Below are 26,414 nucleotides of genomic sequence, written 5' to 3'. Positions count from 1 at the left end.
GAAGGGGAGAGGGAATGGGAAGGGTGGAAGAGCAAACACAGAGGGTATGGCAGTAGTCCAGGCAAGAGATAGTGGTGGTGACTTGGACTATAGTGACAGCAATGGACTTGGAAATAAGTGGATAGATTCAAAATGTAAAAATGTTCAAACTTGTTATTAGGGAACATTTCAAACATTTACAAAAGCAGAGAGAATGTCATAATGATCCCTCGTGTACCCATCACAGAGTTTCAATAATTAGCAACTTATGGCCAATCCAAAGCAAATAATAGACATATCATTTCATCACAAATACCTCTGAATATTTAAAAGGTAAGGGCTTTTTAAGACATAGTGACAGTATCATCATCAGTAATTTGTGATCAGTGATTAATATCAGTTAACAAGGCAGAATTCAAATTTTTGATTGTCTTATAGGTATATATATTTTTTTATAGTTGCCTTGTTTGAATGAAAAGCCAGACAAGAACAATGCATTACATTTGTTTAATGTGTCTTTTAAATCACAAGATATGTTTTGAAAGAGCTGACAAGATTTTCATGGATTGGGAATAGAGATCAGGTGGAAAATAGATGAATCAAAGATGACTAGGCCTGCCTGTCCTTGCTGGGCCAATGGGGATAGATGATTCCATTCCCTCCCTACAGTACTTTGAAATAGTTTGGGTCTCTCTGGGTGGCCAGAAAGCAGAGCCAGTGGAGCCAGTGGCACAGGTTCCTTCCATGATGATTCTTATTACTCCATAGAAATAAAGGGGGCATGGAGAATCATCTGTTCAATGCACTTGATTTTAATCACCTCTGTATCTAATGAACCGGAAAGGAAGAGAACCCTAGTGTTGGAGACAGAACACCCAAACTTTAGACCCAGCCCCTGCTCTGGGACTTTGGCAAGTCACTGAACCTCTCTTTATATCTGTAATTTGACAATGGCCATATTTATATTTTTTATTGGTAGAAAATATTTCTACATATTTATAGGGTGCGTGTGATATTTTGTTACATGCACAGACTGTGTAATGGTGAAGTCAGGGTATTTAGGATATCCATGACCACAACATTTATCATTTCTATGTGTTGGGGACATTTTAAATCTCTGTTCTGGCTACTTTGAAATATACAGTACATTGTTGTTAACTATAGTCCCCCTACTCCACTATCGAACACTAGAACTTATTCATTCTGTCTAACTGTATGTTTGCACTCATTAACCAACCTCTCTCCATCTCTCCCCCCACCCCACTCTCACACCCTTCCCAGCCTCTGCTATCATTCATTTTACTTTCTACCTCCATGAGATAAACTTTTTTAGTTTCCACATATGAGTGAGAACATGCATATATCTACTCTTTTAAGACACAACTAATAATGTATGCAAAGTTTCTTTAAAAAATATAAGGCTGTCCTGTTCAATAAGATAACCACCAGCCATGTGTGGCTACTGAGCCCTTGAAATGTGGCTGATCTGAAATCAGATGTACTGTAAGTGTAAATTACACACCAGATCTCAAAAACAGAGTATGAAAAGAAATCTAGAATATCTCAATAAGATTTTTTACTTTGATGTTAAAATGACAATATTTATTATATATTTGTTTAAGTAAAATATATCATTTAAATGAATCTCTGTTTACTTTGCTTTTTTAATGTGGCTACTAGGAAAATGAAAATAACATAGTAGGTCACATTATATTTCTATTGGACAGTACAGATATAAAGTACTTTGCAAGTGAGTTTGGGAATAAGGTTTTCACCTTCTTTGTAGAGCATTTCACATAGATTCCAGCCACCTGGCATTGTCCCTGTGAGGTAAGCAAGCTGAGCCAGGCTTATCTCCCTTATACTGATGAGGAAACTACAGCCTCAACGGGTGAAGAGATTTGTCCAGAATCACGCAGCTAGTTATTAGCAGAGCTGAGATTGAAATTCAGCTTTCTTGAATTCTAGCCAATTTGATGGCTTTTTCCCCATACCATACTGCCCCCTACAGTCCAGTTTGTTCTAATCCCAGGCGTGGTGGGTTTTTTGTCTCTAAATCTCTACAAAGGATTTTATGATCTCCTCCGGTGTTATTGGCTTCACTGGCTCACACTGCCTCCCTCCCCTTCCCTTCCACATCCGAACCCAGAGTATTTCCCCTGCTGCAATTTCAACCCATTCCCTTTAGTCCTGTAAAAGAAAGAGACTGACGACAATGCAGGATGATAAATTGCAGTACCATTTCAAGCTCAGTATTTCCAGTGTTTCAGAGTGTGGGCTGAAAAATAGAAACCCCAGTTGATTGTAAAGACATCAAAGCTGGAAAATAACCCCTTTACATAGAACAGCATGTTTTCATAGGGTGGGAATTAAGAAACCAGAATTCTCAGCCCACTTTGGCACAGATTCAAAGTGTGACCTTGGCCAAATCAGGTAACTCCTTCACAGTCCTAATATCTCTATCTGTTTAATGGGAACATTCATAGGTAATTTATATGAATGCCTTAGGATAGAAAAGTTATGAGGAGAAATGTGGTAATGTATTTGTGATACTCTGGACCTTTCAGAGGAAATGTGCTTCTCAAATCCAAAGCCTTCACATCAGCTTTCAATTATCCACACTTACTGAGAAACAAGGCAGCACTGAAGACAGAAATCTCTATGGAATCCAAAATGTTCCTTTTAACTATTTGTTTTCTTCCTATATGAGTCCAAATCTTTGTAAGAGACGAAGTGCCCAACCTGAGAGATTTGCCCCTCACCTTCTTTCTCTTGGCCCCTCTGCAGTGACCAAACATCCCTGATTTTCTGGCTCAGTCCTCACCTCACACATTTTATCCCATTGTCTCGAGCAACACGCTCACACTTGTAGGCCACAGGTCTTTCCATGGAGGTCGTCAGAGAGAATTGTATATCCATGTGCCCTCTGTCCAAGGGACTAGCAAACACAGGGGAAGGCAAAAATGGAACAGATGAGGGGAGGGATAAGAGAAGAAACTGGCAAATCCTGAGGTAACTATTGAGTAGGAGTAACTACTAGGTAGGTGGGGTTCTTCAATTGAGCCTCCTCAGAACCGAAAAGTATCAGGAATCCGGAGCCCAGGAGAGCAGGCCTGGAAACAGTTAAGCTAGCTCCAGTGAGGCTTTCCAGGCCATGGGTAAGTAGGAGTGTGGGAGCAGCATTTGCAAGATTACTCATGAGGAGGACTGACTGTGACGGGGCCAGTCCCAGGGCATCTTGCTAGAACAGCTTGTTCGGCAGCGTCCCTGTACAGTGCCTCCCTATTCTTGGAGACAAGTTGAACCTACAGCACAGCCAGTGTCTTGCCAAGCTATTTATCTTTTGTTGGCTCTAACCCCCACACACAAATTTGTCTTTGTTTTCCTTTTTACATTTTTTAAACATACTTATTTTTGTTCACACTATAGCACAAGCTCTCAGGCCCTCTGAGAAAGCAAGACTCTTCTGCTTTCTGGAGAAGTAGTACAAGGCCCCCTTATATTTATAACTGAGGGCAAGACAGATGGGGGCACAAGATGGTTCCTGAACATTCTTTCCTTCACCCTTTGCAACAGTTTTGTTCTCTAGGTCATTATTCCATTCAGTTCAACAAGTATTTACTGGACCACCTTGTATGTGTTCAGACTGTAGTAATGGGCCTTGGAGAAAGATAAAAGAGAGTGTAATATAGGCCTCATGCTTACAAAACTTTCATATGCAACCAATCTTTGCACTTTAAGAGTTTGGGGCAGCACGGGCCGCCACAGATTTCATGGACAGGTGAGAGAAGGCTTCTTGAAGTGTTTGACCTCAGAGGCCGACAGACATTCCACCAAGTCGCAGCCTGCCTTGGTTTGATGCAGAAAAACTAATATTTTAAATAAGTTTGCATTCAGTTTAACCCACGAGCCTTTCACATTAGAAGTTTAATGTAGCATGAAGGCTGAGCTATTTGATGCACAGTTATATAAATGCAGAAAAGAGAACAGGTAAGTACAGGACCAAAGCCTGCTTTGAATTGGATCCTACACACACACACACTCTCCTCCCAATAAAAAGACAATGAAAACAACCCACATTAAAAAAACAAAAACATGACTAGCCAAAAGGAAACAAAAATGAAAAACCCTGGGCCCAGAAAGCCAAGGGGTGCTCAACCAGCTTTCAGTACTCATGGGAGCGCACTGAGTATGTATGTAAAAGGAAGAAAAAGCTACAAATGGGATTTGAGCAGGTGAGCCAGGTCACATTAAAGGGACAACAGATGTTCCACAACATTTAGTGTCTTTCCTTCATTGCCTCCTTTACTTTCACAATAAGCCAAAATGTTGTTTGCTAAATCTGTGCTCCAAAAAGTACAATTTTGAACAACAGCGCAGTGGCCTCATTTAAGTTTTCTGTGAAAAACTTTGTCCACTTTAGTAATGAACTCTTCTGTATCTTGGGGGCCCAGACATTTGCCTTGGACCCAGAGGGGAGGAAGTTCTTTCTTACTCACTCTGCTTCTTGGAGTTCCTGCTTTTCCCTAGAGAATCTCCAAGTCATATTCATGGCTACAAATCCTCACCTCCGATGAGCAGGGCAAGAGGGATTGGAGACCATCTCACAGTCCCCTTTGGACTATCTCTAGGGCCAGGCAAGAGCCCTATAGTCCCAGTACAGGAGCTGTAGGGTTTCAGACCATGCCTAAATAGAAATGCTTCTTCCCACTGAAAACAATGTTGTGCTCATTATGTCACCAAAGGGGAAAAGCTCTTGCTCTTCCCCCTAGTATCAACCCCCAAGAATTTGCATAATCCTCCATTTGTAGGTCAAATAATCAAGTTCCTAAATGATAGAAGGCAGCCTGTTCTAATGGAAAGGTTCCCGGAATGAAAAACACAAGATCTGGCTTTCTCATTCAATTTTAACTCATCCAGATATTGGTTTCCTCATCTGTAAAATCAGCAAGGTTAGATATTTAATCATTTCTATGCTGTTAGCCTATGATACTATAAATACATGGAACAGTGTTGTAGGTGGGGTGGGGGCATTACTTCTAGAACCAAAGGGGGGCCTTGAATGAATGGTCCAATTCATATTCAGAACTTACGTGCTTCTCAGGCAGTGACAAGAGACAGCATGGTGAGCCTCCCTAAGGGGAGAATGGAGCTTAATTAAAATAGCCCCCTTGTTTGGATGAAGCCAGGAGACCAATGAGAAAACAAACATTATAACTTGTGGTTTCTTTTTTCATTTAGGGCCTTGGAACTACTGGAGAAAAGGGAGAAAAGGGAATCCCTGGTTTGCCAGGACCTAGGGTACGAACCTGGAATATTACTTGCCTGGATCTGTCAAGTCACCTTGTCCATTTTCTTTCCTGTTCGCTTCTTCATGTTTTGCAACTTAATTGCCACCTAAGCTTCTCGTTTCTCCTCAACCCAATGGCAGGTTCCTAAGACCTCCTTCTCTCTTAGCCCCATTCCCTTGATTGAATCACTCTCTTGAAAAGGAAAGAGGCACCCTCTACTCTAGGTGGCTCCTCAGGCTATTTATCTCCTTGCTGTCATGTATCATTGTCTTCTGGGCTAAAGAATGATATGAGTGTTGCCTTGCTTTCATTCCATTCTATTCTGAGGGAATTGAGCACAGAAGTGGCACAGGAATGGAAGAAAGAGGGCCAAGTGCAACCTTTATAGGACAGAAACAAGCCTGGAAAGTTCTAGAACATAGTGAGTGATGTTTGGAGTCAACAGTTTCCAATAATAATCTCATTTGAAATGGAAAAATAACTATTAGCCTCTCTGATTCCTAGCTTCGGGCACTTTGGTCTTGAGCTAGAAGCAGCGGGCCAAGCTTAGCCTCAAAGAAGTAACATTTTAGAGAATTGCGTTGTTAAGTTGACTATGAAGTTTATTAAGTAAGAGTCCTTTAAGTATTTAGCCATATTTATCCATTACCCTGCCATTTCTTTCTCTACTTTTCCCCCTCCCTTGTCTTGAAAATACATATAATCACCAACAAAGAATGCATTTGAGGTGGAAGACGAGGCCCTCCCATAATCTATTTAAAGATCTCCTGACTTGGAACGAATGCAGACTAAGTATAATACCACCCAACCCTTCTATCAAATTCCACCTACTACTTAAACTGTTTCCATTTATTTGGCTCTTAAAAAATGCTCCATGTGGCTATTTAGCCTGATGGATTAGTGCTTAGAAAGAAGTCATTAGGCCAGGCGCGGTGGCTCACGTCTGTAATCCCAGCACTTTGGGAGGCCGAGATGGGTGGATGACTTGAGGTCAGGAGTTTGAGACCAGCCTGGCCAACATGGTGAAACCCTGTCTCTACTGAAAATACAAAAATTAGCCAAGCGTGGTGACGCATACCTATAGTCCCAGCTACTCAGGGGACTGAGGCAGGAGAATTGCTTGAACCCTGGAGGCGGAGGTTGCAGTGAACCAAGATTGTACCACTGCACTCCAGCCTGGGGAACAGAGTGAGACTCTGTCTCAAAAAAAAAAAAAAAAAAGTCATTAAGCCAGGTCTAGGAACATTCGCTTACCTGATTTTAGGAGCTGCTAAATCCTGAACTCAGCTGTACAACTTTGTTATATAAGTCTAGTGGCTTTTTCTAGGTAGCCTATTGATTTTTCTAAGGTGTAACTATTTTCTTTACAGGGTCCCATGGGTTCAGAAGGAGTCCAAGGCCCTCCAGGGCAACAGGTATTTTGGTTAATATCATTAAAGCCTTCGTGTATAAAATCCCAATTAAAAGTCCCCCTTGCTTTACTTAACATGGCCAAAGGGAGACATTACTTATAATGCAAATTGTTCATCTCCCTTTTTTTTGGTATAATCTTAGCCACTGTCCTCTTTTCTTTTCACTCAAGAACATGGGTATCCAGTGTCAAGTTCAGTGCCTTGCCATTCCATGCTGTGGTCATACATCTTTGGCATGCTATCAGGGACTAGCAAGGCCAGCCTGCTTGTATCCGTGTCTAGCCTTGTGGCCCTTGTACCTCCTAATATGTAAATTGGCTACTTACTGCCATATTGTCTTCTGGGAGATTTTACAGCTTCCAGAGTCAGATAGAAGCCACACATACCCTGCAATGTCATCCAAGATCCCTGTGCCATTTGCCCTGACTTAATCCAAAGACCAGACCCTCTTATGCTCTCATACTTTCAACTTAGTGGTAACTATGTTTCTGTCACAGGGCAAGAAAGGGACCCTGGGATTTCCTGGGCTTAATGGATTCCAAGGAATTGAGGTAAAGTTGGGAAGTGAAAAATCCAGGGTTGGTAGGTAGAAGGGTGAATTACCACAAATGTCTGTATATAAGATGAAGTATTTTTAATATTTTGACCTTTTAAGTTTCAATTTTTTCTCAAGAAATGCATGTAACCTACTTTGAATACACAAAGCTGCTAATGAGCATTTCTTAGATACTACTTGATCGGTGGTAAACTAAGGGGCAGGGGCTGGTGACAGCAAGTCCATCCCACAGATGAGGAAAATTTTATTCATATTGCTTAGAATTGCCAACTGTTGGTTTTATTATTGTTTTAAATTCTCTATAGACAATGCATCCCCTTTTTGCCTACACCTGGGGCATATAACTGCCACCATCACACCCTGGATATGCCACTGTATGTGTTTTTGGTACCTAAGTCTGTCTTTGGGGAGTATTAGAACTCCTTTAATTTCCTCTGCCAGACATCATCCACTAACAAGGGTTGTGATGGTAGTAGAGGCCCAGGCCTGTTAAGAGTGGAAAAAAGTTAAAAAAGTGTTCTCTCCTTAGCACTACTTAGGTACAGTCAAGGCCCAGAGCAGACTGTCCTTGAGTAGAGTTGCAAAATAAAATTGGGATCCCCTGTCCTTGACAGGTTTGCAACTGAATGTTAGGCCTCTGGCCTGCTTTGTGTCACCTTCATCTTAAATTTATGGGACTTTGAAATTAACCTATGAACTAGTTGACCCTGAAAATCCAGGGTTATAGAAGGAAGAACCTTTCATTTTCCTAGGGATGGGCTTTAATGGCACATAGATCTTGGGTAATAAGGACATGGAAACATTTGTGTTTAATGTACTTAATCTTTGCAGGGTGAAAAGGGTGACATTGGCCTGCCAGGCCCAGATGTTTTCATCGATATAGATGGTGCTGTGATCTCAGGTGCAACTTCTCATTAATTTGAGTAGAAAATAAAGACAGGAAGTTAAATCCTATATCCCCCGTAATTATTAAAGGATACTTAGTTACTCGATTGTTGCTAAACTTGACACACCCAAGAGCCCCTCATGGCTCCTGAACTTGGGTAATAAAGCTAACTCCAATTTCTTGGGCAGAGAAGCCAAGCCCAGCACCCTGTTTTTGTGTTGAGTCCACTAAGCCTAGGATTTGGGTCTGCCTGGGCCTGAATTTGGTGAAAATGGTTCTCCTGGCGATGCTTTGGGAAGGATAGATAACCACCCCCCAGCTGGGCTGACTTCAGTTTGATACTGTGGAATACTCAGGGCCTCATGTAGGTGATTCTATGCATGCTTGAGCTTGACAATTTCATAGGAAGTGGAAAAGTACCTTTGGTTAGGGGAGCAAGTGGCTGAGAGCCCTCAAGAGTATGATGCTTAGAAAATCTGTCTTCATCTCTCCTTGTCCTAGTTATTGTGTGTGCCCAACTCTTCCCTTTACCTTCTCCAAATATTGAGATGCCCAGTATCTCCAGCTACTTCTTGTTTGACCAAAGGCTTCTACTGTAGTTACTCTTCCATGGGTCTTCCCACTTATCTCTCTCCTCTCATCCTCTAAGGCCCATGCCCGGTTTGGTATTAATATTTGACAGTGGCTTCCTGTGTGCCACTCACAGGAAACATATATGTGTAACATAAATAGTGGACTTCAACATCTTAATCCAAATGTTAGACATTTTAGGCATTACAGCAGATTAGTGGTAGAAGAAGAAGTACTTACCAGAGCTTGCCATGAAAGGCAGGCCGTGGCCAGACCAATTCTTAATACACTAATGTTGGCTCCAGAAGGCCCCTTGGCTCCAGAAGACCAATTATCATGTGAGGCCATTAGCATGAGAGACTTGGGAAGGGCAAGAAAGGCACTTCTAATGCCAGGACAGCTCCCTGCACCTCTTCTTGGGCATTTTGTAGCATCTGTGGGCCTCCTCTGCCTTTATTTACTGCTGTCTTTCATTACAATGCCAGGTAATCCTGGAGACCCTGGTGTACCTGGCCTCCCAGGCCTTAAAGGAGATGAAGGCATCCAGGGCCTGCGTGGCCCGTCTGGTGTCGCTGGCTTGCCAGCATTATCAGGTAAAAAAAAAAAAAAAAAAAAAAAACTAACCCATCTCCTGCGCAGATCAGTCCTCTATACACTGTGGTTCCTAGCATTCCCTTCTGTACCTCTGGATTGGGGCACACACCTAGCCGAAGTCAAAGAAGAGGTAGACTATAGTCAGTAGGTTCCCGACTGCCAGCCCAAGGCTAATGTATGTGGGGGCTGGGTGAGCAGCTTTTGTTTTTGGCTTAAATAATGTATCATAGCTGGACAGGCAATCCTAGACTGTCACTGAGGTTTGCAGCAACAAGAGGGGTCCTGGGTTGAGTTGCTGGAGCTGTGTCACCCTCCTGTGGATGTGCCATCCCAGTTGATGCTTGCCAAGAGGGGCTAGCAAAAACCCAGATGAAGATTTATACCCAGAACCTTGCTGTAGGATTCAGCCAGGTACTGAATGGTCCCAGGATCCTGTGGGTAACACTCTTGAACTAATCACATCCATATGTCATTCTATAGTGACATGTGGAAAAAGGCATGCCAGAGTCTGGGATGCAGTGATGCCCCAGATATAAAGCTCAACTTTTACTTTTAAAGTCACCAGTTTCTAAATTCCTTGGAGATGGGCTGCTGTGAGGATACCTATGGTTTTAAAGCAGTCACCTGGAAATGGTACAGCTGGCCCCAGCACCAAGTTGGGAAAAAATCAAGAAGTGAAAGGCTAGAGACCCAGATTTTCTTCTCAGGTTTGCCACGGAGAAATGCTGGGCCCCTGATCATGTTTCCTCTCTTCTTTGGGTCTCAGTTTCCCAAGAGATTAGGCTAATTGATCCCTAAGGATCCTTCTAACTCTGATGCAAGAGAAGGGCAAATGCTTCCCTAAATTCTTCCTTGGATTTGTTTCCAACATATGCCACAGATAGGAATACTCCAGAGAGTGGGGTGATATAATGAGCATTTGTGTGTGGGCTTATTTTTCCAGGTGTCCCAGGAGCCCTAGGGCCTCAGGGATTTCCAGGGCTGAAGGGGGACCAAGGAAACCCAGGCCGTACCACAATTGGAGCAGCTGGCCTCCCTGGCAGAGATGGTTTGCCAGGCCCACCAGGTCCACCAGGCCCACCTGGTAAGTTACTCATTTGTCTTTTGGTCTCAAGACTCAGATGTGATCCAGACTGCAGAACAGTCATGATTTTTGAGGGGGCATCTCACAGGTGAAACAGCTAAGCCAGGATACATGATAATTGCAGAGGGGCAGCCATGAAGGCCCCATCGTCCCTGAGTCAGATCCCTGCCTCTACCAGTTATTGATAACAGCAGAGTGTTCTCCATCAAGGAACAAGCAAACTAGGGCCTAATGCCTTCCAAGTTTTGTACCCATTCCCACTCCATCTTTCACTGTTCTCAGCCTTTAAGTCTGGTTTTTCAGCTCCTAAAGAAGCAGCGCTGGTTATTTTGAGCTTGCCCTGGTCCACAAGGCTCCAATGGGGTGGGCTGAGAGACTGAGAAAAAAAGAAGCCAAGCCTGGACCCTTGAGGTGGCTGCTAAAAGCCTACACAGGGCTTGTCCTTCTTAGATCTCCTACTTGAGTGTGAGATTCTAGATTCTGAGAGAAAAGCTGGAAATGCTGCCCAGAATGTTTCTTTGTACCTTAAAGCCCATATCCACTGCAGCTTGCACCTCTTTCCTCTTTTGTCCTAAGGGAGGTTTCTGGGGTAGACATTGGTACTGCTGAGTTTTAGAAGCTACCTTGTTCATTCCTCTAACCCCGCTGTCTAGTACAGTGCCTGGAACATAATGGACATTCCATAAATATTAGTAGAGCGAATTGAGCCAACAGAGGTCCTGTTGACTCCTTGCTGCAGATTTGGGGTCCCGGTCTTAAATTTTATTTTTTTGTCTCTGCTCTGGTTGTTGAGCCTCAAGGACTTGGGCCTTGGTGATTGAGCTGCTGTGGTGAGTCAGGGAAGTCATCAGGCTTATACAAGTTGCTAATCCTTTATCTGTTTTTTTACCCAAAGGTCCAGAATTTGAGGCCGAAACTCTACACAACAAAGAGCCAGGGTTCCCTGGTCTCCGAGGAGAACAAGGTCCAAAAGGAAACCCAGGCCTCAAAGGAATAAAAGGTGAGTTTATCCCCTTGAGTTTCTTGGTCCCCCAAACTCCTTAGAGAAGGCTTTATGGGGAATGAGAAAACCAACAGCCTGGGGAACCTAAACAGAAGCAATTGTGGATCTTGTTTGGGGCTTTGATTTTAGGATTGTTAGAAGTGCTATATTTGGGTCTCTAAGACTGAGGCTGGCAATGGAGGTCACACAGGACCAAGTTGTTCGCAGGCTTCTTCTTCTTTCTCCTCTACCTGCAGCCCAGGCTGTTAACCAGTGCATGCTGCTACCCCTCCCAGTTTGCAAGACCAAGGATGTAAGCCACTTATTACCTTCAGCCTTAAGCAAAGTGCTCTGAACAGGTCAAGACCTGGGACTCTGAAAAACCCAACTGGCTCCAGGAAAACAACCCTAGCCCCCACTGGTGTTGGAGAACTGATCAATGACCGCAGCTGCCTTTGGGTCATGTCCCCCTTCTATCACTTACTGTGAGGGGAAGATGCTCAATAAGTCAATTCATTATGGTTGTGGCCTAGGCCAGGGTGGAGGAAGAAGTGAAACTACTGACTGGAGAGGGGTTTTGGGATGGCCTAGGGTTCAGTTATTCAAGATCTCTAGGAATGAACTGCTTTCCTCAGGCTCAATCAGAGAAGTTCTAACTTACTCCTCTCCTTTCTCATTGCTCTGTCATAAAATGTCGTTACCTAAGTATATAGAGGCTGGTTAAGAAATGCCTGAAAGCTTATTCTCTACTATTCAGGTCCCAGGCAAACTATTTGATGGAAAAGGCCATTAAATTAACTTAGATGTTAATTTTGGCCCTTACCTAACTCACTACAAAGCTGGTGTATTTCTTGATACCATTCACAGTCCTAAAAAAGGGACATTTCTGATGCTCCCCATTCTGTATTTCCATGGAGCTGAAAGATTTTCTCTAAGTATGGAATAGTGATAGAGATTCTCAAACTTCATTATACATGAGAATCACCCAGGGGAGGTTATTAAAAATTAGATTATTTGGTCTGGCCTCCTGAGACTGAGTGATTAGGACTGAGATAGGGCCCAGCAAGCTGCCTTATAAGCAACCATCACAGGTGACTGATGCAGGATCACATTCAAGAAATACTAATCTGAAGAACAGACTATTCTCTTAAGAGTTTTAGGAATCATCAGTTTTCTAAAAGTAAGAAGGGGCCCTTCAGAATCTTAGGAAATTCAGGGTCACCGATGTTGGCACCAATTCTCATTTTCCAGACAATAAGCACGGAAGATATAGGGAGTTGGACCATAGTGCCAGTGACTCCTTGATACCTCTTCAAAGGTGCTTTGTTGAAATCCCTATCATTATTTATTTGGCATTTGTCTCAACGTGTACAAAAATATGTACACATTTGTGTCATGTGTACAAAAGTCAGGTGAAAAGACATTTTGGTAAAAAAAAAAAATCTTTGAGCGGCTTGAATTCCAGACTTTCCGCTGGTTAGTATAGGTCAGTGGTTCTCAACTACGGCTATACTTTAGACTTACTGATGGCTGAGCCTCATCCCTGACTAACAAAATCTGAAACACTAACACAGACATACTCTGCTGGAGAGTGAACCAAGTTCATTTGAGTGTGTTCTCTGCAAGCCTTCAGATTGCCTACTTGGAGTTGTTCAAGTCACAAATAACCACTATCAATTTTTCATTCTTCTTAGAAAAAAAAATGACCTACTTCATTCTATGTTGTCTTTTTCTCCCAGGAGACTCAGGTTTCTGTGCTTGTGACGGTGGTGTTCCCAACACTGGACCACCCGGGGAACCAGGCCCACCTGGTCCACGGGGTCTCATAGGCCTTCCAGGCCTTAAAGGAGCCAGAGGAGATCGAGGCTCTGGGGGTGCACAGGGCCCAGCAGGGGCTCCAGTAAGTCTTGCCAAACTTTGACCCTGAGGATGCAATGGAATCTTTCCAGTGCCCTTCAATCCCCCCAATTACTTTTCTAAATTGCATACAAGAGAGGTGGGATTAAAACAAAGTTTTGGGGTTTTGATCTACAACAGGAAGTCTAACTATAGAGTCTCTTAAAGTCCTTTCTGCTTTAACCTACCTATTTTCCCTTCTCTCTTTCCCCACTTTCTTCCTTCCACAACATTGTTTACCTTTGCCTAGCAATGTGCTGGCCCATGAAGATAAAATAGGAATTAAGGTGAGGTTTCCATCTTCAAAGATTTCAAAATTTACAAAAGGTGCAGAAATAAATGGGCAACTGTTATTCAAGATGACAACATAATCAGTGTCTATAACAGTGCCAAGGTTCTGCTCTAAGTCATAATGCTAAGTGCCAGAATTCTATGAAGTCTGCACCTTCTGACTCCTCCCTCTTCTCTCTTTGTCAGGGCTTAGTTGGGTCTCCGGGTCCTTCAGGACCCAAAGGAAAGAAGGGGGAACCAATTCTCAGTACAATCTCAGGAATGCCAGGGGATCGGGGTGATTCTGGCTCCCAGGGCTTCCCTGGTGTAATAGGAAAACCAGGCAACGATGGAGTACCAGGTCTACCAGGTCTGCCAGGACTTCCGGTAAGTTGATCGTTCCTGGGTGATTAGCTCTACAGATCTTTACACCTGACTTTGTTGGGGGGTCTGATGGCCACTGGACCATGAAACAGGGAAGAACAGAGTCTACAGTACCTTGTCCCGCCTCTGCCACTGAAACTTTTTGCTTTTTGCTTTTCCTTTATGTAAAGTGGGAGTCATTTTCTCAGAATGGATCATTGTCTCATTTGATAAATGCTAGTAACACCTGACCATATGACTTAAAAATACTTCAGCTTCTCAGCAACTTTTCTCCTCAAGTAATCTAGCCACTTTCTGTGATCTCTAGGGTTGTTATTATCCTGCTCATTTCTTGCCCTGTCTCCTCACCCCTATCCAGAAACTTTTGCATAGTTAGATCATCCAGAGGAGACAAGATTCATATCCACTAACTAAAGTCAAAGGAGACTGATTGATAAACTATGATGATGATAGAGAATTTTAACAAAACACAAAGCATTGGTCACACTGGCTACCTCTTTCTTGTAGTCAGAGGACTGTCCAGATAAATCTCTGAGTTGAATTTTCATTCTTTTTTTTTATGTGTTGCCTAGGGTGATGGTGGGCAGGGCTTCCCAGGTGAAAAGGGGTTACCTGGACTTCCTGGTGAAAAAGGCCATCCTGGTCCACCTGGCCTCCCGGGAATTGGGTTACCAGGACTGCCTGGACCCCGTGGGCTTCCTGGAGATAAAGGCAAGGATGGATTACCGGGACAACAAGGCCCTCCTGGATCTAAGGGTGAGTCATGGAATCAGATGGCTTTGGACTTGGAAATTTGACCCCTTGTAGAGTGGATATGACCCAGGTGCATGAAATGTATCATAAGAAGAGACTTGTCTCACCATAATCAGTACTTTTAACCCCCTGAGGGATTTGCATGTGAAAAAAAGTATTATGATTGTATTGTGGTAAGCTTAGGGGACAGAATAATACAGATTTCCACTCTACTTAGTGAAGGACTTCCTACCAAAGCAGTCTGAAAATGTAACAGAGCTACCAAGGGAGGTTATGAGCTCATAATCCCTGGAAGAGTTCAAGAAGAAGATGGATGACCACTTATTGCAAATGTCATCAAAGCAATGGGTGGGAGATTGGACAAGGTGCCCTCTAAATTGTGTGGTAATATCATCAGCTGGGAAAAACCTTTCCTCAACTCATGGAATCTCAGATTGGGCAGAAATCTAGTTGCATATAGTCTAATCCCCATTTTATCCCTTAACTCCTTCCTCTTTATATAACTTCTTTTTCTACTTGAATTTTAGGAATCATGTGTAACAGTCCTGCTTATGGTTTATGAAGGTGCTATGCTAATAACTAGTCTACAATACAGCCAGAACAGCTGTTCATCCCAACTTCTGGGTTTCCGCAACTTCTATGGTTCCATCAGTGACACCACACTTATAATAATCTGAAGTTTAAAATTTTGAGATTATCTCTTATTTCCTTTGCAATTCCTCTTATATTCTTTCCTTCTCTTCTTGCTACTAAACTCTCATTATGTCATGCCTAGGTTTTCAAATACCTATATGCTTGTTGGAATAAGTGGGTGGTTGGATGGATGGATGGATAAGTGAGTGAATGACAACAACTTCCTAAGTAGTTTTTACATTCAATTCTATTATGAACACTGCAGCCAATCTGTAAAGTGCCAATATCATCATGTAACTCCCCTAGTTCAAAGCCACATATGGTACCAATTGAATAGAGATCATATAATGTCCAAACTCCTCAACCTGGAATTCAGAAGTCTCCAAACATGGATACAACCAACCTTTTCAACCTTATATAATGCTCTTAATTGAAACAAAAAAACTAAGATACCAGTCTTCTTCACTGTACCCAAACACAATGTGTTCACTTCCAGCTTCAAGATTTTGCCGTGTTGCCTTTTTCTGGAGTGCTCTTCCTCTTTGTGTAGTCATATCATATTCCTCTTTCAGGGTTCAAGATAAACCCCACTTCTTCCACTAAGCTTTCCCTTGGCCTCCATAGTATGTCATTGCTACTTAAATTATATATCTCCTTCCATTAATGCTTTTACTTTCCCCAACTGCATTGTAAGTCTCTTGATACAAGGGATGGTAATACTTCTTAGAGTCTCTTTACATGCCTAGCATAGTGCAGTGTTCCATAGGAGACTAATATTTATTTGCAGAAGAAAGAGCCTTCCCAATAACCAAGGGGCTATTTCTTAAACATATTTCTCCTGTTTCCACCTTATCGTCTTGAAGAATTACAATAAAAGAAGACAGGATACCAGGTCTTTCAAAATTTTATTTATTTCAAAATCTATTTTTGTGATTCGGTGTAATAATGTTGATGGTACAGGTTAAAACTTGATAATTCAAGATTCTTAAAACCGAGTCAATATTTCATTTAACAAATTAATTATTGTGAAGGTTGTAAGGATGTTTTCTTTTTTTTTTTTTTTTTTTTTTTTTTTAGATGAAGTCTCACTCTCACCCAGGCTGGAGTGCAGTGGCATGATGTTGGCTCACTGCAACCTCTGCCTCCTGGGTTCAAGCGATTCTCCCGCCTCAGCCTCCTGAGTAGCTGGGATTACAGGCACCCTCTACCACACCTGGGTAATTTTTGTATTTTCAGTAAAGACACGCTTTCACTATGTTGGCCAGGCTGGTCTCAAACTCCTGACCTCAAGTGATCCATGTGCCTCAGCCTCCCAAAATGCTGGGATTACAGATGTGAACCTCTGCTCCTGGCCATAAGGATTTATCAAATAAAATCATTCTGCCTGTTGGAAGTCCTAGTGTTAGCTATAGCTTTGCTTCTAGCTCTGTTCCCAGAGACATTACTCATGGTCATCCTACTGCTCCTCCCCTAATTGGGTCTTCACTGTAGATTAAACCATTTTGCAAGCAACAAGGTTTTAAACTGAGTTATAATAACATAACACTTATAAACTTACACACTTCCAAGTCTTCTGGCTATTATCAACATTTTAACTATTTGAGAACCTGCTGAGTGAACAGAAGGAAGCTTGCAGGATCATTTGTATCCCAAATATCACTAGTCCCTGGACACAGAAAGTTCTTAGGAATATGATATGGTAAGCTATAGCCTGGGAGATGCCTTATGCAGAAAATGTTTGTCTTATTCCATTTTCTGTTGCTACAACAGGATATCTGAGACTGGGTAATTTACAAAGAAAAGAGGTTTATATAGCTCATGATTCTGAAGGCCAGAAAGTCCAAGATTGGGCAGCCCATCAGTTGAGGGCCTTGTGCTTCTTCAGCTCATTGTGGAAAGCAGAAGAGTACATGCAAAAGAGTCCAAACACTAAAAGCAACCTTGCTTTATAACAGCCTGCTCCTGTGGGAACGAATCCATTCCCTTGAGAAATAATCCAGTCTCCCGAGAAAGAGATTAACCCACCTAACAACCTAATTACCTCTCAGAAGCACCACCTCCCAACACAGCCACTCTGGAAACCAAGTCTCAACATGAGTTTTGGTGGAGACAAATCATATTCAAACCATAACCATGTCCTTCTTGCAGTATGAAAAGTTTCAAGAAATTACTTTAATAAAGAGCATTAGCTTTCTTTTCTATGACAACCAAATATAATTCTTCAAACTTACCTTTTTTTCTGCACAGTTTTAAAAACAAATAACCCGGTGGTCCCCAAACATTTGCATTGTAGCCATTTCTGTTGCTAGAAAAAAAATTAAGATGCTATTCCTGAATGTGCCCACTCCAATCAATGGTAGCCCAGACTAGGACAGCTGCATTGCCAGGAAAGAGGATGTAATCATCAGAAGCCTTTCGGCCTACTAGTGTGAATTATTAAAAACTTTGGGCAAGCAGACAACTGGCTGTTTCCAAAGAGGCTCTGTTCCAGATGCTTATAGTAATCAATCACCCTGGTTATTACTGAACTGTGGTGACTGTGTGCTTGATCTCATGTGGGTGCCAGTGCTCTCCACTCAGTTCAGACAGGGGATTTTGTTGGTGGGCATATCTGGGCTGCTGAGAAGACTTCCCTTGGGCCTCAAGGAACTTCTGTCCCGGTTTAATTTTTTTCTTCACTTGATTGCTCTAGGTGACTGCTGCTGCAGAGAGAAGGTTGGTAAAGGAGACTTAGACACAGAGAGAGGTGAGAGCTAGCTAGGTCTACAAGCTCTCAGACACCGGTCTTAGCCAAACATCCCTTTTTTGTTTACCTTTGTCTCAGATAGTCACGATGGCCTGAGCACCACACTGGATGCCCTGTTTGGGGAGCAGGGAGCCTAAGGCTGGGATGCAAAGGCTGACACCAACACTGCTTCAGAGGCTCCTTAGCAATACCTCTTACAGCAGGCAGTACGGGATTGAGTGGGCATGCAGTCTCTGAGAGGGGCTGATTTCCTTCACCATGCATGTCGATGGCTTGGCTGACCTCCATCTTAAGCAAATTCATTTTCTAAACTTTACTGGGGCCATAATCTGCCTTGAGAGGTACCTGAAAGGATCCACACATGTCTGAACTTTACTCATTGGGCCCAGAACAAATTGAGATGTTAGAATCTTGGGAACCAGAGACTCTTTTTATTCTGAAAATGGATTTGGGCGTTAATGGGAAAAATTGTGAATAAGTAGCTCATTTGTTGCAATTACTAAACAGAACATGGGTAGAGCAGATTTCTGCTTTGTTGAGAAGGCTCCGAATTCAGGAATGTAAAGTAGAAGACAGTATAAAGGAAAAGAGCCAGATACCAGTATGACTTGAAGTCCTTCCGTCTCACCATTTTGAACCTCTGCTTACAATACACAAGTGTGGTGTGGCACACAGGTGTGAGACAAAATTATTGAGAGAAATATGCCATTGATTTCCTCTGGTTTCTAACCATCTTTCCTTTGACCATTATTTTTCTCATCCTGGAACCTTTCCAGATGCCTGTCCTCAGCTTCATCTTCTAAAGGCTTTGTTTTTATCTGGCTGTCACAGATGAAAAGAAGCAATTAGATCAGTCTGATAAATTAAGGATGAATGGCTTAATATTTGGACCCAGCCCAGGGATATTTTTATTTTACTAAGTTTGTTTCCTAAGACATAAAACAATGGAACTGTCATGTTAGAGTTTGACACATTAGAGCCAATGGGCTATTGAGATTGTTGAGGGCAGGAGAGTCTTTTGCAGGATCCCTCTCATGACACACCCTCTGGAGGAAATTCTTCAGCCTAACTCAAAGAGCCCAGGCCTGAGCTAAGCACAAGGTTGAAAACCCCCTCCCAGTGAAGCATCTCACCACAAAGTGCTGGCCTGTAGAGCATATTTCCATAGTAGGGAAATAACTATCAGAAATAGCTCTGTCATCTTGATGTCTGGTAGGATGGAGGTGGGTTTGACCACCTACGGAGGAGGATCCAGGCCTACAGCCATCTGTTCACCTCTGGAAATATGACTATAGAAACCTGAAGTCTGGAAGGCAGAAAGTGCTACCCAGACTACAAGCAGTGTCACTAACCTGGCGATGGCCTTGCAGGAGCTCCACTGAGTACTCATTCTTACATAAGATAATAGTTCAAGATAATAAGAACTATTATTAATTGAGCATGTACCAGAGTGCTAGACACTGTGCTAAGTGCTAGTAGCACAGTTTCATGTAATCCTCACAAACACCATATGAGAAAAAGTAGAAGTAGTTCCCATTTTGCCATGAGGCTCAGAGAGGTTTAAGTATCTTGTTCATGCAGCTGGTTAGCAGCAGAACTAGGATACCAGCTAAGGTCTGTGGCTTCAGAGTCCAACTTGTTAACCAATACATTATACTGTTCAATTCCCAATCTTGATTTAGGAAAATAGAAGTGGGATCAGGGGAGGAAAGCCAGTGAGTTCAGTAAGCAGTTTGAATCATAGGCTGTGTACATATTTTTCAGAAATGTAATTTGTGATTTAAATACAGGCAAAAGCTATAGATGTTTATTAAAACTGTTGACTCTGTAGTTTAAAGCAGACCTTGGGGGATTGTTTTAATGAATAGGCAAGACTTATATAATTAGCATATCAATTGTTTGTAAATGGCACTTGAGGGAGCCCGCAAACAATTTGTTCACCAGTATTTTATTAAACCTCCCCTCTGTGATCTTATAGACTCTTTTTATTTGCATTATGAATGGGCAAGGGAGAATTTGCTAGGGGAAGGGCTATGCATGCCAATTTTGACATCTTGAATGTTGAAATTGCTACTTTTTCTCTTTGAGTGCAGAGTTGACAGTTTCAAATAAGGAGCTGAGGAAAGGGTCACCACTTGCCTGTCACGGACAAGAAAGCGGTCTTAAGTGTTTGCATAGTACAGACATACTGGTACATTTGAGCAAGGACAATCAATAGGTTTCAGTAGATCCCAAATGAAGTGCATCAAAAGAACCCAGTGGTTTGGGGAAAACCTCATTCCAAAGAAAGGGTAAACGTGAGAACTTGAGGGATCTTGGCTTCAAACCCTCCAATCTAGTCATATAAGCATAATGCACCCTTAGGACTAACCCCCAACACCCATCCTAGGGAGAGGCTCTATCTGTGGGCAGGGTGAGTAGGCAATTGCTGTTTGCTGCTGTTCCTGCACAGGCAATCTCTAAGAAACCTTGTTAGGCAACATCTGCTGCATAGGTGACTGTTTGCCCACTGGGCCTCAGTGGTTTGATAAGTGATATCCTAGCATTTGGACACTAGGAGCATTCTCATCTGTAAGCAATTGTACTGGGTGTAACTCCCCAGAGCTAATGACGCCAAGGTTTTCCTATGTGGGCTCCCAGCTGCTGAGTGGGAAGAACTTGGCTGTCCCATTAAATGGAATAGAAGTAAAGGAGCGTACTAGGGAGAAATCTTCCCTGACTCAGTGGGTTCACTGAATGCATACGTGTTACCATTTACAGGAATCACCCTGCCGTGTATTATTCCTGGGTCATACGGTCCATCAGGATTTCCAGGCACTCCCGGATTCCCAGGTATGGAATGAGGCCAGAGAAAGCCACTAAACACTCTCGTAAGGGCCATGAGGCAAAGGAAGCAGAGGATAGCCCAGTAGTATTTGGGGATCCACATTCCTCCTGAGGGCAGCCTTGAGGATTGAGGAAACAGGATGGCTGCTGGAGAGGGCAGTGTGGGGAGGTGAGACGAGGAGAGGCTCTCCAAGATACTGGGATTCGTGACTGAACATCACAAATCATACCCAGCACACTGACTTTCCTTTCCCCTCACCGCTTACATTTGGGTTTTCAGGCCCTAAAGGGTCCCGAGGCCTCCCTGGGACCCCAGGCCAGCCTGGATCAAGTGGAAATAAAGGAAAGCCAGGGAGTCCAGGATTGGTTCATCTTCCTGAATTACCAGGTAAGAAAAGGAGTGTCTCCTCACCTGCTTCTTTGTGTGTGTGTGTGTGTGTGTGTGTGTGTGTGTGTGTGTGTGTGTGTGTGTTTGGGTTGTGGTAGCCCTCTGCCAATTACAGGAAGTCAAGTTTGCTCTCTGGTGTAGGTAGGATGGTTTAATTTTATACCCTGGCAAGACACAGCACACAGCCATAGAAGGACAGCATATTAGAGCAATAAGGACCATTCAAAATCAGCTGGGGCAACCCCTTAACTTTCAGATGAGTGAACTGAGGCCCAGATGGGAAATGACTTGTCTGAGATCACTAAACCACTAATGACAGAGGTGTAACTCTGCCAGGTTGTCTGTCTGCCAGTTCTATGAGTTTCCTGGATCAACTCCTTAAGGGTCAGTGAAAAAGACTGAGATCAGTCAGAGGGAAGCTGTCCATTTCTATCCCTTTTCTCACACTCTCTTGTTCCAACTTGAGCTTCATGATTCTTCACTGTACCAGTGGTCCTCAAACTGTACTCCATGGGCCAGCATTAGCATCACCTAGGAACTTGATGGAAATGCAAATTATCCACCTCTCGACAGGATCTGCTGATCATAACCTCTGGGGATGGGCCTGGTAATCTGTGTGTTATCCCAGATGATTGTGATGATCGCTCAGGTTTGAGAACCACAACTGCTGTAGGGCTCGGGGCTCATCTTGGACCATGTGCTCCAGGGTCCCCTCCACTACCCTCTCCCCACCCAAGAAGAGGGAGGCACGACAGCAGAAGCTAGAGAACTCCAGAAGAGGTTGAGCTTTTCTCAGGATGCTATGGGGTGGCGTGTGTTCTTCGACAACTATACGACCCTCAGAAACAGGTTGTGGACCTCCACTCACAGCCCCAACTCCCAGAACTAGAACCTCCTCCAGGTCACAGGGCCCAGTCCCTGCCTCTGCACAAGGCCTCGCAGGAACAGAGACTCCTGACCTTCAAGAGAAGTCACATATATTATTAATATGTTAACTTTCATATTAGAAAAATCTGTCTCAGATTTCTGTACCCAGACAAATTGCTTCTAAACAGCCATGGTCTTTTATGTTCATCTTTTTACATTTAGGATTTCCTGGACCTCGTGGGGAGAAGGGCTTGCCTGGGTTTCCTGGGCTCCCTGGAAAAGATGGCTTGCCTGGGACGATTGGCAGTCCAGGTTTACCTGGTTCCAAGGGAGCCACTGGTGACATCTTTGGTGCTGAAAATGGTGCTCCGGGGGAGCAAGGCCTACAAGGATTAACAGGCGACAAAGGACTTCTTGGAGACTCTGGCCTTCCAGGACTCAAGGGTGACTCTTTTTGCCCCAATTATTGAACAATCTACAGAAAGCCTTATATTAATTTGTATACTTCCATGAATACTTGCATGAATCTGGGGTGATGGTTTAATTAAGGGGTTAAAATGAAATATTTTATTCTGTCCCTTCCTTTTGTGAAATTTTCCTTAAATGGCCTGAGCCAACTTTACTGTCTTAGTAATTCCAAAAGCGACCATAACTAATAGTCAAATTTCTTGCAAAGACTGGCTTACGGCTGGGAATAGCAACAAGGCTGGAGCTGAGAAGACAGTGGCACCTGGGATGTGTCCTGGAAGTTGGTTTGCTGACCCACTCACTGCTATCTCTCCAAGCTGTGATCATTTGCCCTTCTCTTTTATCAGGTGTGTACGGGAAGCCTGGCTTGCTAGGCCCCAAAGGTGAGCGGGGCAGCCCTGGAACACCAGGACCGGTGGGACAGCCAGGCACCCCAGGATCTAGTGGTCCGTATGGCATCAAGGGCAAATCTGGGCTCCCAGGAGCACCAGGCTTTCCAGGCACCTCAGGTAGGTCCTTCAGAGGAGGGGTCCCACCTTGACAGACTTCAGCTAGGCCCTGGGCCCAGATGCGCTGGGGCGGGGGGGCAATAGCCATAGTGAGACATGGTCAGAATTTAGAATGAGACTTGACTTTCCTAAGCTCTCAAGTTTCAAATCTCAAGTCACCTTTCTAGTACCAAGCAGGACAGATTGCTGCAGGTTAGCTTCCAAACTATTGCCACAAATCTTTCCCCTCCCCCGGCCTCCTCCATGGCCTCATGCCCAGTTTTCAGGTTTCAACTCTCCTGACCTCCCCAGTTAGAGAAGCCACCCTCATCGTTGAGGGCGTCTAGTCCATTTCCACTGCCTTCACTGGGGCTGTGAGCAGCCTGCTTTTGGTTGGGGAGAAACTCGAGCAGTGTGACCACACCGGCAGCCTGCCTCTCAGGCGAGTGTGCCTCCAAGGACCCACGGCCAAGCGTCTTTTACTCAGCATTGGGGCCTGACACTTCCTGCTTCCAGACTTGTGGTTTACAGCTTTGCCTTTTTCTTGCACCACCCTCCACAACCTGCTTCGGTAACTGCCCCATTCCCAACCGCCCCTTTCTCCTGGCCTAGTGACTGAAGTTGAGTTATTTGCAGAGCCATTAATGTCCTTTTTATTCCCTTTGTCTCTCTGTGTTTCTGAGATCTTCACATAGGCTGCCTCAGTGAGAAAACACAGCACACAAGCTCACAGACTAACACCCCCACTGGCTCTGCCCCTCAGGAATGTATCTGATTATACACTATAACAGGGCCTTGCTTACAAGGCCAGGGATCCCCGAGCTCCTGCTGTGGGGTTGGCTTCCATTGAATTTTTCCCTTGTTGTGGAGTCCCCTTCACAGCCTCCCATTTGAATCCTGGGGCTTGCAGCTACTTGATGCTTTTCAATCCATAGAAAGCCAAGTCAGCCATTCATTTGGGTCCTTGGGGACCCAAATACCTCTGTCGTCATTGATTTAATCCTTTCGTTTTTTAATTTCCTTGCTTTGTACCTGAACATTCCACTTTGGCAGCAGCTCAGGAGGTTAATCCCATTGACCAACTTTAAAGCATGGTGAAAGACGTCTCAGAATACCTAGGAGACCAAATGGGCCTTGTGGGTTTCTACAGTACTTGGCACTAGGGGGTCTTTCAACCTTAATGCCAAAGAACTGGCTGACTTAACTGATTGCTTGAGGGATTAAAAGGGCAGCCCTGTATCCAAGGCTCCCTGGGAGGCTGAAACAACAGCTCAGCTTTAACCTCTACTTCACCGATTGGCTAAGGAAACAGCCATTGTAGTGTGATTCAGACTGGAAGTACCAGGAAACTGGAGCCTACTTGCCACCCTGGCTTCCTAGAGCTCCATTCAGGGGCTAAAGTGTAAACCACATTCACAAAGGGACAAAAAGTTATAATCAGAAGGGGTTTGCTCTCCCTGCCAGCTACTGTGCCACGCTGGAAGTAATAGCCATTGCTGTGGCACTCTGGGTAGTAGACACTAACACTTCAGCCAACTGAGAACTCTGCCTGTTAGCAGTTTGCATGTGCTGGTGTTAAAGGGCCATTTACAAAACCTAACAAACCAAACCAATCAGAAGCTATGATATAGGCAGTGACCCAGATCTGGCCAGAGCCTCACTTGACAGCTGTCCTGTGTTCTCTCCTGTGCTGATTCAGGGCATCCTGGAAAGAAAGGAACAAGAGGCGAGAAAGGCCCTCCTGGATCAATTGTAAAGAAAGGGCTGCCAGGGCTAAAAGGCCTTCCTGGAAATCCAGGCCTAATAGGGCTGAAAGGAAGCCCAGGCTCTCCAGGGGTCGCTGGGTTGCCAGCCCTCTCTGGACCCAAGGGTAAGTGAAGTGATCAGTGAAGCTAAAAAGGAGCATTTCAGCTGCCCAGCTTGCTCCTTCCTCTCTGCCTAGGAATGGGAAATGGGGAGGGAGTTGAACAGGGCTTTTGTGTCAAGATAGTTGGACAAGGCTAGTGCTAAAGGGGGACCTCTGGTCAAGGTGAGTCACCCTCACTGCCTGCTGGGTGGAACACTAGACTGAGTATCATGGTCGGCAAAGCCCTGGGCAGTACCAGCCACACTGGGTTTACTCATTTGCATAGTCCTACCATGGAGGCTGAGAGCATGGAGGCTATACCTTGATAGCCATTGGTAGTTGTAAAAGTGGTATCTCCATTTAAAACCAGAGAAAGTGAGTGGTTTAAGGTCACACAACTGGTTAGCAGCAGAACCAGGCTAAAGCTCATCTCCTTGCCTCCTGGCCCTAGGCTTTTTTTTTTTTTTTTTTTTTTTTCTGTGTCACACATGAGCTATAACTTGGTGAATCATAAGAGAGGGGCCCACTTTTTTTTTTTTTTTTTTAAGAGTTTTGCTCTTTCGAGTGAAGTGGCATGATCTCAACTCACTGCAACCTCTGCCCCCCAGGTTGAAGCGATTCTCCTGCCTCAGCCTCCCAAGTAGCTGGGATTATAGGCGCCTGCTACCATGCCCAGCTAATTTTTGTGTTTTTAGTAGAGATGGGGTTTTGCCATGTTGGCCAGGCTGGTCTGGAACCCCTGACCACAGGTGATCCACCCGCCTTGGCCTCCCAAAGTGCTAGGATTACAGTGTGAGCCACCATGCCCAGCTGAGAGGGGCCCACTTCTTTCCTTTGTATTGTGTAGTGCTATGTCCTTATTCAGGAAGGTAGTATAATATGTAATAAATAAGAGTTTGGTAATGACTAAGACTTTGGAATTAGAGAAACCTGGGTTTGAATTCCTTCTCTGCAACTTCCTTGCTGTGTGACTTTGGGCAAGTTACTCAACCTCTCTGAGCCTCCATTTCCTTGTATGTAAAATGGGAGTAATAATAAAGGTTCTTGTTTTTCAACAGGAGAGAAGGGGTCTGTTGGATTCGTAGGTTTTCCAGGAATACCAGGTCTGCCTGGTATTCCTGGAACAAGAGGATTAAAGGGAATTCCAGGATCAACCGGAAAAATGGGACCATCTGGACACGCTGGCACTCCTGGTGAAAAGGGTGAGCTGGGGAATTGAATTCTGGAACTGCTGCCCATGCTTTTCAATATATATATTTTGTTTGTTGACTTGGTCATTCCTGAGGTTTGTACCAAATCTATGTAAGATAATAAAATTTTGGGCTTCTGAATTAAGTCATTTTAAACCAAAAGACTTGATCGCCTCTGAGTTCACACTGCATGTTAGAGGCCATGTGTGCCCATTCCCAGAAGACCAGTGGAGGAGGGTTTTGAGGAGAGTCTAAAGTTGCTGACGGACTTGGGATTTGTAGAAGAGGACATACACAGAAATGTG

At 43.9% G+C, this 26,414-nt stretch overlaps 1 protein-coding gene across 2 annotated transcripts in view; it reads left to right on the top strand.

Annotated features, from left to right (window-relative positions):
- COL4A6 (collagen type IV alpha 6 chain) overlaps positions 1-26,414 on the top strand; it is a 293,152-nt gene that overhangs the window by 246,719 nt on the left and 20,019 nt on the right. The window contains exons 14-30 of one of the 2 annotated variants that reach the window (XM_077988271.1): positions 5,221-5,280; positions 6,641-6,685; positions 7,180-7,233; positions 8,070-8,139; positions 9,180-9,287; positions 10,232-10,372; positions 11,268-11,372; positions 13,094-13,254; positions 13,728-13,907; positions 14,477-14,660; positions 17,983-18,036; positions 20,797-20,868; positions 21,143-21,250; positions 22,340-22,561; positions 22,933-23,094; positions 24,773-24,943; positions 25,978-26,121. In XM_077988271.1, coding sequence (XP_077844397.1) covers positions 5,221-5,280; positions 6,641-6,685; positions 7,180-7,233; positions 8,070-8,139; positions 9,180-9,287; positions 10,232-10,372; positions 11,268-11,372; positions 13,094-13,254; positions 13,728-13,907; positions 14,477-14,660; positions 17,983-18,036; positions 20,797-20,868; positions 21,143-21,250; positions 22,340-22,561; positions 22,933-23,094; positions 24,773-24,943; positions 25,978-26,121 — 2,041 coding nt within the window. The remainder of the gene's footprint in view (positions 1-5,220; positions 5,281-6,640; positions 6,686-7,179; positions 7,234-8,069; positions 8,140-9,179; positions 9,288-10,231; positions 10,373-11,267; positions 11,373-13,093; positions 13,255-13,727; positions 13,908-14,476; positions 14,661-17,982; positions 18,037-20,796; positions 20,869-21,142; positions 21,251-22,339; positions 22,562-22,932; positions 23,095-24,772; positions 24,944-25,977; positions 26,122-26,414) is intronic. The other variant, XM_001098448.5, reaches the window with a different exon arrangement.

Source organism: Macaca mulatta, chromosome X (assembly GCF_049350105.2).
Source record: "Macaca mulatta isolate MMU2019108-1 chromosome X, T2T-MMU8v2.0, whole genome shotgun sequence".
Taxonomy (NCBI): domain Eukaryota; kingdom Metazoa; phylum Chordata; class Mammalia; order Primates; family Cercopithecidae; genus Macaca; species Macaca mulatta.
Note: the sequence above shows the minus strand (reverse complement) of the source record. Positions and strands in the feature narration are given on the sequence as shown.